The sequence below is a fragment of the Hetaerina americana genome, unplaced genomic scaffold (assembly GCF_022747635.1).
Source record: "Hetaerina americana unplaced genomic scaffold, ioHetAmer1.1.p SCAF_54, whole genome shotgun sequence".
NCBI lineage: Eukaryota > Metazoa > Arthropoda > Insecta > Odonata > Calopterygidae > Hetaerina > Hetaerina americana.
In genome coordinates this window covers 1,674,375-1,686,582 of record NW_027287139.1, presented here as the reverse complement: position 1 = coordinate 1,686,582, position 12,208 = coordinate 1,674,375, and the positions used below count along the sequence as shown (strand labels likewise).

The 12,208-nt window shown below is 38.0% G+C and overlaps 1 protein-coding gene across 1 annotated transcript in view; it reads right to left on the bottom strand.

Moving 5' to 3' along the window:
• The window catches only part of LOC139694738 (dynein axonemal heavy chain 3-like), a 146,853-nt gene that overhangs the window by 85,320 nt on the left and 49,325 nt on the right, over positions 1-12,208 (bottom strand). Inside the window, exon 23 of the mRNA XM_071593238.1 lies at positions 515-665. Coding sequence (XP_071449339.1) covers positions 515-665 — 151 coding nt within the window. The remainder of the gene's footprint in view (positions 1-514; positions 666-12,208) is intronic.

Here is a 12,208-nt window from a genome sequence, read left to right as displayed (position 1 = left end):
GGTACCTATTACTGCACACTCCTGAACAAACTGCATGATTCTCTGAAAAAGAAACAGTGCGGTATGATCACCAAAGTCACCTGTCTTCTTGCCAGCAATTCAGCTGCTCATTCTTCAACAGGCGTGGTTGAGGAATGGAAGTGATGTGGCTTTCAAATTTGTCACATCCACCTTATTCTTCCCATCTCGCCCTAAGCAGCTTTTTCTTATTCCCACAACCATTGCAGGGCTGGAGCTTTGACAACACAAATGATGCCATTCAAGACAGAGAGGAATTGTTTTTTATGCAATCTGCCGAGTTCTACAATGATTGCCTTTAATAGGTCAAGGAACACTGTGAGAATTGTATATCTGTGGTAGGTAACTATGTAGAGAGGTCTTAAGAGTAACAAATAAAATTCTCGATATTATATTTTAAGTTTACCTAAATTGAAGTCATAAATTGAGACATTGGCAAAAAATATTGGAAAGGATAGATTTTATACAGAGTAAAAAAATGAAGACTTCAACTGACCATCTGACCACTCATGTGACACAGGATCAAAGCAGCCATACAACTGTCCCAAAGTGATAGATTTTGGATTTATTATTTTGAACTGCACCTGCTCTTCTTTCATTTTTGCTGTTTTATTATTTTTCAAGTCACCAAGGGAATCTGCCAGGGTCTAAAATGAAAACACAATATTATTCCTTTACAGTAATTAAACTAAAGACCATAAAGCATGAAAAATGCCATGGTCCTGGTCATGTACTGCTTTCTACTTCAAATCACATAGTACCATAAAAACTCAGTATATCTTGTGCACCTCATTTTTGAGTAACAAAATAAAGTAAAATATCTTATCCAGTTAACCAGATGGGTAGATTATCCATTGGTCCCTCCCTGCAAGAGGCATTTTCAGCCACCCTATCCACTCCTGTTCTTTACCCTCTTGCCTCCATTGTAATGACTATTGGCATCCATCGTACAATTTTTTCTGCTGCTCCCAGGTAATTCATTCATTACACTCTGGAATTTTTGCATTGTATTGCATATTAGCAGATGACTGTGCTAAAAGTTACGGTCATGAAATATCCCACAGTTCTTTGAATTAAATTTATTCAGGTCACATTACTCCACATTAGTTCGACTTGCATGAGTAATTCTTTTACCAATGTATGATCAATCTCATCTCTCTTCCTTCAGATAGGATTTTGGAGACATTCTGAGGACTTGATTCAACTGTGAAAATTATTCAGCATATACTGACTGAATATCCATTGTGCATGAAAACTGTGAAGGCATGATAGAAGCCACCTGCACTAAATCTTTTGTGTGGAGGTGAAAGGGTCATGGATTAGGGCCTTGGTTGACTGGACCACTGGGAATTCTTAAAGACCATTTCATGATGGACTGCACATTGCTCTGCGTGAATGCCAGAAGACTGTTTGTTCTTCCAAGCTAACATGCCCCCCACTGATAATTATATGCTTTTGGGAGAAAAGTTAAAGGCATTATGAGATGGCATCAGTAAGATTATTATGTGCCAAACCTTAAACAGTACTTATCCTGGGTTATAAGCCTAAATATTCTGTCAGGTTGCTTTGCTAATGCTATATCTATCTATTTTGTTCAGATAGCACAATTATTAACAGTTAATAATCAAAAATGAATATTGCCCAATTTCTGTTGACAGGCAGGGAAATGTAGTTAGCATTAACAGCCTGGACACTGCACTGAGAAGGGCTTGTGAGGGAATTGGGAATTACTGTATAATCAATCATTTGAAATATTTTACCTAGGTTTTCACAGTGATTCAGGTTTTCGACATCACACTTAAAGTTGGAATATACTTTTCATCGACTCATTCATTCATCATTTACAATCTAGCCACTGACTGAAGTTATTGATGCATCATATTACATCACTGCTCTCTTGTTTCGTATGAATGAGAGAGCACCTGTGAATAAGGCCGTGGTACCTTCTAGAAGGCATCATTTTGCTCGATTGTTTCATGGTAAACAGCCAATTTAGCATGCAAAAGTAACGATACTTTTTTTGGGAATGTGCTCAATGCAAAGCAAGAAATCTTGGGATAATTATATAGCCAAAGTAGTGGGGAAATGTATGTCCTGGGACAAAACATGTGGTGGCCTACCTTCAAGGAGCAAACAGTTTGCGACATCTCCGAAAATTCCAAGGCATGCGCGTTGGCAACGTGACACCCCCTTCCCCCTCCTCTATCTGCGTGCCGAGGTCGCCTCCACCCTTCACGTGTCATTACGTAATTGAAAACGTGATTTCCTAGCGATGCAATATCCCATTGGCAGTTACCGGGATTTAAAATTTTATTCATATCTAGATTTTATTAACAACATCTGTAACTTTGTCAATTTTAGCGATAAAACTTCCATTCAAATTTGTATCATCATCAATTTTAGTCAGGATAATTTGGCGTGGTCAAAATTCCGCAATCAAAGCTGCAAATGACCCGTATAAGAACCCACCTCAAAAGTTACACGTTTTTAGTTGGATGAGGTGGAGGACAAGTGAATGGCATATCGACCAGTGTTACCTAGAGGATGGGTGATGCACGCCCATTCCTCACCCCATTTTTTTCCCTTTCCACTCCACCTTCTAAGCAGTATATAAGTTGGTGCAGAGCCGCATTAAGTTGTCAGCGGCCTGGTAACTAGTCACAGGCTATCGGCCCAACTGAACCACCGGGTAGGTCCTTAACAAGTGAATTCTGCCTGAGTTCTGGAAGAATCTTCAGAGACTTGGAAACCGATGGAATTTGCAGCAGGGAGGTATTTTGATCTGTAAAACTAAGTTTTTCGGATTTTTTCTATTAGATCTAAAACCGAGCAAATATAAGGGAGGGTCACTCTCGATGCCCACCTTCGATCCCGACGAGAAAACCAGAGACCCTTTTCAGAGTACGGGATTATCATTTTCGTCAGAACACCCCTTAACCCCTTAGGCGTACGATCAGGGTGGGGGTACTCAGTACAGAGTACTGAATATGTTCTCAAATTTTCAGACCGATTGGACCAGCGGTTTTGGCCCTAGGGCCAAAAACCCGAAATTTTCGGGAATTTTGTTCCATATCTTCTTTATTTAAAGACATAAAAATATAGTTTAAATTTGAATGTTAATGAGTAAATGACTGGTGACCCATTGAGTATAAAATCAATCACCTCATACCACGGGTGTGACCCCTACACTATGGAGATGACAATTTAAAATGGTGTATAACTCCAATATTTGAACAGAGGAGAATATCCGATGAGGAGTAGGAGATAATTTTTCCATTATAAATACCGAACGAAGATAGAAACATTCATTGCAATCTCGTCAATTGATCAAAGAACTTCCACCTGGAAACCAACCAGTGCTCCCTACAAAGACGACTATCACCGTCATCATTTTAGCCGTGAACTTCCACCTGGAAGTCAACCAGTGCTCTCTACAAAGAGGATCATCATCATTATCTAGATCTTGGTAAGTCGACCTAATATTCTCAGCCATGTTTAAATAACCTACCATAAAATCTTCAACTTTAACAGCACTATTGACTATGTGTCAGCCATACTATGCTCCTGTGAATACTTGGATAAATTTACAACAAAAAATGAAAAACCACGTATGAATGATCTTCTAAAGTTTCCCTCGCAACTTGGGATAAGAAAATGTGAACTTTTTGCAGTAAGCTTAATTCCTCCTTATAATAAATGCACTGAATATAAAGCCGTTCCTACTCTTCAGCTATTTCTTAACCGTAATGATAGATTTATAACTATGGATGAGCATACATTTGTCTTGTTAATGACTCATGGTCTGGAGGAATTTGTTTACAAGAGTGATTGGTTTGATTTTGAAATCATGACGCCTTTTACTGTCAAGAAAAAGTGTTGGGTTGTTCCAAGTCAATGGTGCTCAGTCTTTCTTATGTTTCGAATGTTACAGCTCAACTGTAACATCAATTAAGGATATTGAGGACCAAGAAAGGATAGTATCTAATCATACATTTACTATAGAATATCATACATATGTCGTAACTTGTACAGCTTATCTCATTTAAAACTTAACACAAAATTACAATAGCTGGTGCTCAAGATGCATTACAACACCTCTTATTAATGTTTAACATTCATTAAATTCAACTAATTCTATTCAATTTAATAGGCTAGAAACACCAGTTATCATAAATACTTTTTTCTTTTTTTACACGTTTTACTACAAAGCCCCTTGATCTTAAAGATGTAATGCTTAGCAAAACTAAATCAAATTTCTTTTCATTTATAATTGTAATTATATATTTCTATTACAGCCATACAAATAAACTAAAAGGAATACCCTTCACCAGCTTTGCCTAGTTGTTGTTAGGGATAAAATTTACAATATGCAGGGTTAACTTGTGAATGATGAAAAGAACGATGAAATTCGAATAACCTTTCAAAAATGAACATTTGGTGTTTTTTAAACCACTATGTTGATATAGTGCTGTGCAATGAATAAGTTCAAAGTTTACCCGAAGTAATTTACAAAGAAATTGAAAATAATAAAACAATAAAACGTAAGCAAAAACTAGAAAGGTTTTAATTCCGCACGACCTCAGTTCTGTCCCCCAATCAAAACATCGTTTTTATAAAATTTAAAATTAATTCTCTATATCAGCTATGTTTAGAAAATATTGAAAACAATATATTTTCAGTAGCAAATGAACGATTACGTAGAGGGAAATTTACATATAGCAATGAATCAACGTCCTTATTACGATTTGTTGAAAGGTGAAGTTTTACAGATATTATATAATAAAGAATATATTAATCTACCAAAAGAAATTTTTGTGATCTTGAAAATACCGCACTAGAAATTTTTCGTTGATTTTGATTGTTATTCTTATTATTGCAGATTATAAATCCATCATGACCTCCATTCATGATATCCTTCTAAACTTCAGAAACAACCTATATAGAACCGAAGAAGAACTAGAACAGGCGCTAGCGAGCATTTTCAAAAACGTAGCTCTAGAAAAAAAAGCAATAACGACAGAAACAGCATAGAATGAAAGATGCGTTGGATAAGACAAAGGGAAGAAAATTTTGCACGTACTGCGAAATCTTCTATAGCATTGACGAGGTTATGCCTCATGAGAATACCAACACGCACCGGATTAAAATCAACGAGCAAATAGAGAGAGGATTCAATGAAATTGAATCAGCTATTCATTCCAGACTGAAAACATTTTGGATTACTCCTGTGGAAGATAGTGAACAGGACGTGATCTCATTTCTCAATAACATCAAAACTCAGTCGATTGAAAAGATTAGTGATCAAACAGTGGAAAATAGTGCCATTAAATTCAATCTTGTTTTAATTAGCAAATTCAAAAAGGGTGAGAGGGATGAAATGAACGCTTACTTCAAAACCAACAATCGCAGGTTATTGTAGGCAGATGAAATTGAGGCAGTAATTAACGAGGCATTTCCCAAACTTTTAAAAGAAAAATCTGAACATCAGGTTAAAGGGTCAGGATGTACTTTGGCTGGAGTCATAGGTTTAGAGCTCCGTATAAAAATGTACACCCCCTTAGAGGTTCTACATTTATCAAGCTACCTACAAAAAATTAGGAATACTAAATCTGTTATCAATGTCAAAAATGGGGATCAATAATACTGCTTTAAGTATATCATTTGGGCGAAAAATATAAACAATCATCCTGAAAGAGTTTCAAATTACAATTGCAGAGAATTCCGCGATGCCTGCGTGTGGAGCTGCATCGATTACCTGGTTGAGCTTAAAGATATAGCAAAATTCGAGAGAGCCAATAACATTTCAATCAACATTTTTGGTCGGACAGATAAAAACCAGGTCTACCCACTAAAATTGTAGATCATGAGCTTGAGGATCATCGTGACCTCCTTTATATTAGCAATGAAACAACCGCTCACTATTGTTGAATTAGGAATTTTAATAAATTAAATTACTCCCAAATTACAAAAGATTGCAATAGATTATTCACTTTCAAACGCTGCCGCACACCTGACCAGAATGAGCGCAGGCTAGAAGAGCATCAACAGCTATGTAAAGGTGCAGGCAACCCGAGTAAAATCGTACTCTCTAACGAGGACAATAAAAGTTTACAATTCACTCACTTAAATTATTCTTTTCGGGTACCTGTTGTCATTTACACTGACTTTGAATGTCTTCTGGAGAATATTAGTACCTGCGAGCCATATCCTAACTCATCCTATACTAGTTTAATGCAGAAGCATACCCCGTTCAGCTTTAGTTAAATCGTAGCCACACCTGAGGGATGCGAGGACCCATACCTGTACCGAGGTCCCAATGATGCAAGGGTATTCATTAAACGGATGAAAGAGGCTGAAAAAGTTTGTAAACTATAGAAAAATACTATTCCTCTCACTCCAGAGAAAGCCTCAAATTTTGAAACTGCAAACGCATGTCACATTTGTGGTAAAGAATTGAACGTGAATAGAATTAGACCATGATCATTTGACAGGAAAGGATAGAGGACCTGCGCACTCTTTTTGTTACTTTCAATATAAAATACCAAATTTTCTTTCAATTTTTATTCATAACCTCTCGTCATATGATGGCCATTTCATTGTACGAGAGCTAGACAATGATGAGGGAAGTATTTATAACTCAAATTCCGAAGGAAAATATATATTTTTATATAAGTTTATCGATGAAAATTTCAAAATTCGGTTTGTTTACACGTTTAGATTCTTGCCCGCCTCTCTAGGTTCACTTGTTGCGAATTTAAAAGTTTAAATGCATAAGTACAATATAAGGTGAAAAGTCATACGAAACTTTAGTCAAACGAAAGGGATTTTATCCCTGATTACACTGATTCGTTGAATAAACTCGATGAAACCCTGATCCCGGAAAAGGAATTTTTTTACAACAGACTGACCGATGAATATGTATCCGACGAAGATAATCAGCATGCAGAAAATGTTTGGGACGCAGTTGAATGTGAAACACTCGGTGATTACAGCGATGTCTATCTGAAAAGCGACGTTACCATTTTAGCTGATGTTTTGAACATTTTCGTGACGTATGCTAGAGCGCGTATAAAATAGATCCTGCGTGGTATTATACTGCTCCAGGTTTAACTTTGATGCAATGCTCAAATACACTGAAATAGAACTAGAGCTTTTGACTGACTACGACATGATTATAATGACTGAGAACAGTATCCGAGGCGGAATTTCACAATGCTGTAAAAGGAACTGCGAATCGAACAATAGATAAATATCAAGTCGACCCAGATTCAGGTTCAACCTATTGACTTATCTAGACGTGAACAATCTCTACGGGTGGGCCCTTTCGAGACCCCTTCCTTACGGTAAATTTCGATGGCTAACTAACCCGGATATTGATGATTTAAACGTCGAAAATGTCCCCGAAGACAGTGAAACTGGATATATTCTCGAAGTCGATATGGAGTACCCACATAGGCTACACGATGCACATCAGATCTCCCTCTGCCCGAAAAACAAGACACCACCCGGCGGTAAACAAAAAACTGTCGACAACTCTCGAAAATAAAAGTAAATTTGTAATTCATTACATAAACTTGATACAAGATTTAGAACTAGGACTGGTGCTGAAAATGCATAGTAATTGAGTTTAGTCAATCACCTTGGTTAAAGACCTATATTGATTTGAACACGAACACATTGAGAAGGATTTCTACAAACTGGTGAACAATGCAGTCTTTGGAAAAACAATGGAGAACGTGAGGAAACGGATGAATATGGAATAAGTGGCAAACGAAAAGAGACTCTCTAATAAGTCAACATTTCTGGAGAGGACGATGTTTCACGAGTGTTTAGTAGTCGTGAATATGCGGAAGGCAGTCATAAAAATGAATAAACCTATAGACATAGGTTTATGCCTTAGACTTGAGCAACTTTGATGCATAACTTTCATTACAGAACAATGCTTCCAAAATACGAGGAAAATATCTCTCGCCTACACCGATACTGACAGCTTCATATATGAAATAAAAACGGATGATGTGTACAGGGATTTTCTGGGGAACCTAGATGCATTTGACACGTCAAGTTATCCAAACGATCACTTTCGCTTTTCCGAACAAAATAAAAGTCATTGGTAAATTCAAAGACGAATGCGATAGAAACCTAAAGACAAATTTCGTTGGATTACGTAGTACACTACTCGTTCAAGGAAGAGGGAGGTAAAAAAAAGAAGAAAGCAAAAGGAATAACGAAAGCTGTCAAGGAAAAAGGGTTAAAATTCAGTTAAAGGGTTTTTACGTTCAATGGCTACGGGAAAACTCGACGGTATTTCGAAAAATGAACGTTTTTCGGGGTAAAATGCACAATATTTACACCATGGAGATAAATAAAGTCACGCTGAATGCGACTGATGATAAGCGATGCCTTTGAGAAGATGGGATAAAAACGCTTGCGTGGGGTCACTTTAAAATTCCACGAAAACCTACGCATAATGACGCTTTTAACAATGATTGAAATCTTAAAAGAATGAACTTTTTAATCTAAATTCCAGTGTTGACCATGACGTTAGCCTGGTAGTACCCGTTTACCTGCATTTGCGCGGGTCCCTCAGGCTGCGGAAAAACCGCATTTGTCACGCATTTTTTGGAAAATTTAGATTATATGGTGAATAGTCCGATACGTGAAATAGTATGGTGCTGTGCTCCAGGAAGTGAACCAAGCATTAGAATACCCGTTCAATTTCGAACCGAAATACCCCCTTTCGATTTGGTGGCGTGCCAACGTTGTACGTGATTAATGATTTAATGAGTGAGGGGGCCTATAGCAAAGACGTGTAAACTGTTCACCAGGGGAAGCCATCACTCTAACGTCTCTGTGTTTTTAATTACACAGAATATTTTTTATTTAAGTCCACAAGCGAGAAATACTTCGTTGAATTCCAAGTATATTGTCGCTTTAAAAAATCCTAGAGATAGGTTACAATTTGGTCACTTAGCTAGGCAGGTTTATCTGGAAAAATCGGTAGAGTAGGAGAGGGTATACTATATAAACAGGTTACACAACAACCATTCGGTTATTTGGTTCTGGATCTCAGTCAGGACACTGACGAAAGGTTCCGCTTTAGAATGAAAATTTTTCAACAAGACGGGGCCACCGTTATATACATGCCACAACACGATGAAAAGATTGAAGAATAATACGTATTTACTTCATGCTTTAAAGTGTGCAAAGCCTAAGCTGCGTACTGCTATATTGAAATCTTCAGAAGAGGAGTTGATTAAAGCCATTTGTGATTGTTGTTTGAATACTCTAAACGGGAATCATAAGATTGATAAGCGATTGAAAGGAAAATTATCAAATCCTCGTAACACATTGAGAAAGTTAGCTGAAAAAAGAACTAGTGTAAAAAGGAAACACACACTTCTACAAAAAGCCGGTTTTTTACCATTATTATTGGGTTCAATTTTTAGCGGCGTCATCGGTAGCCTAATAGGAAAATGGGTTCAATAAATGCTAGTCATGAGTCCTGATGCCTTCGATCGAAGTCATGCAAAAACTAGGTTGAGCACCTTGGACAAGGAAATGAAAGGTGTGTTGGGGATGAGGGGTCTCAAGGACTCGGATAAATGCCACTTGTATAAAAGACTACTCGATTCATATCCTAATACAGTCTCAAACATTAACTCCCCCGTGCACGTCCCGATAGTAAAAACCTTGGCGGCGACGAGGTCGCAACTCAGTGAGGAAGAGAAAGGAACCCACGCCAATACAGAGTATTATACATTGACGAATGCTGGCAGGTTGAAATAATGACTTAAGATCTTTGAAAAAATTCAATCGCGGGTTTGCGTACATTTTGACGGTAATCGATTTATTTTCGCGATATTCGTGGGCGAGAGCTTTACGTTCGAAGAAGCCGGAAGATGTAATTAAAGCATTCGAGGATATTTTTCGCGGTAGACGTAAACCTTTAAAAATTCAGAGCGATAAGGGAGGCGAATTTATAAATAGCAAATTTTAAACTTTTCTCTCGAATCATGGTATAAAATTTTACCCGACCAATAACCCAGACATTAAGGCAAGTTTCATGGAACGCTTTAATTTAACACTTGAAACTAAATGTACAAGAACTTCACTAGATTCAACTACGTAGATGCTCTACCCAAATAGATTCAAAGTTATAATTATAGCGTTCATTCCGCAATAGGTATCGCACCCGCTTACGTGAATGAGAAAAATGCGTTCCTAATAGCGAGTCTTCAGCGAAGCGACAAGTTTGAACACGTTTCTAAATTTAAAATAGAAGATTAAGTCAGAATCAGTAAGGAGCGTCTCATATTCACAAAAGGATACACGCCAAATTACACCAGCGAAATATTTCAGGTAAAGGGTGTGGATCGTACGAGATAAGTAACAACATACGAGTTGCACGACATGAACGGAGAGAATATAAAAGGTAGTTGGTATGCGCAAGAGTTAGTTAAGGTGAAAGTTTCTCCCGAGACGAAATACAGAATCGCAAAGGTTTTGAGACTTAGAGGGAGTGGACCTAAATTGGAGTATTTTGTCAAGTGGGAAGGATACTCATCTTCATTTAATTCTTGGATACGTGCCTCCTCTGTGCGTAAAATATGAACGAATTTTATCTAACACTACCTAGCGATAGTTCGAGGAAATTCTTCCCGAGAAATACAATAGCTCATTATCGAACAAAGTTGAGTCATCGTATCAATTTAGAAAATGATTGGTACGTGGGTCTGGCTGAAATTTCGTTTCCCACGATGGGTAATAATATTCTTTCCCGTGAAGTAAGAGTAGAAATTGAAGACGCTGGAACTCTGGCGGAAGAAGAAGAGGCGTCTTCCGCCGGAAAAAAGATAGTAGAACGCGAAATGAAGAGGGGGTGGTTCGCGGGGAAAAAGGTGGACCACAGGAACGGCTACTTTGCAATTCAGGGATAACTATTAAGGGAAAACTTATGTGGGTAAAATTGCCGTATTATGGTGTCCCGTCCGAAAAAATTAGCAAATTGTTCCCGAAAGACAAATTCAGAATTGCTTTCTAAAACAAACAAAATCTAAAAATGTTCATAAATAAAACTAAAGATAAAGTTGAGCCACTGGAAAATAGTGGGATATATGAAATGGTTTGCGGGGATTGCAGTGCGAGGTACATCGGACAGAGTGGTCGAGCGGTGCGGACAAGAGCAGAGGAACACAAGAGGTGCTACAAGAAGTGTAACCTAGCCCAATCCCACTTTGCCAAACACTTGTGGGAGGAAAATCACACCAGTGATTTCATCCCCAAAATTCTACATCGTGAAGAAAAAGGGAGGAGGATGGATAAGAAGGAAGAGTTGGAGATCCGGAGAACAATGAAGAAACATCCTTTACTCAATGACATTCTGTTTGAAAACGTATCACCTCTCCTGGAAGCCTCCCAAGCAATAACAGAAAAACAGAACCTCTAACCCCTTCCCCCTAACTCCCATTGACTCCTAACCCGTACCTTTATCCCCATTATCCATTGACTCAAATTATACTGACCAATGAAATTTTCCCCTTTCTTAACCCACCTTCCAATCCTCCCCACTCACTAATGCTTTTCCTGGTGTTTCCTACCCTCTCCCACATTCTTTTGTACCTACCCCCGTACTCCCCTCCCCGCCCCCTCTTCCCACAACTCCCCCACCCTTTCCAGAAGAGGGTATATATACAATGATTGTGACTTTAAACTTTGTATCTGAGGATGACGCCGTAGCATCGAAACTAGTCGTACCTGTAATAAAGTGGTGGATTGGAACAAAGTGTTTCTTTTTCATTTATTGATTGACTGAGTATAAAATCGGTATTTGCGATTCTTTCTCTCGGGATGATATACATCCTCATCTTCTATTCGGTCCACACGCAGATATGCTTCACCCAAGCGAGCACATAAAAAGTCAATTTTTTTTAAAAAAGGTAATATGTACGTAATTTTTGTTATTTCCAATGCGGAGACGTAGAGATAGAAGTCATGCTGCAAACGCCTTGCCGCTGGAAGGTAGGCCACCACATGCTTTTTCCCAGGACACACATTTCCCCCTACTAGCCAAAATATTGCTCAATTGTTTATGATGGTGTGCACATACTTGAACTCAGCTAAATATCAACGATGAAAATACTCTAGTAGCAAAACAATTAAAACATTACATGCATGTTGAAGTGTTGAT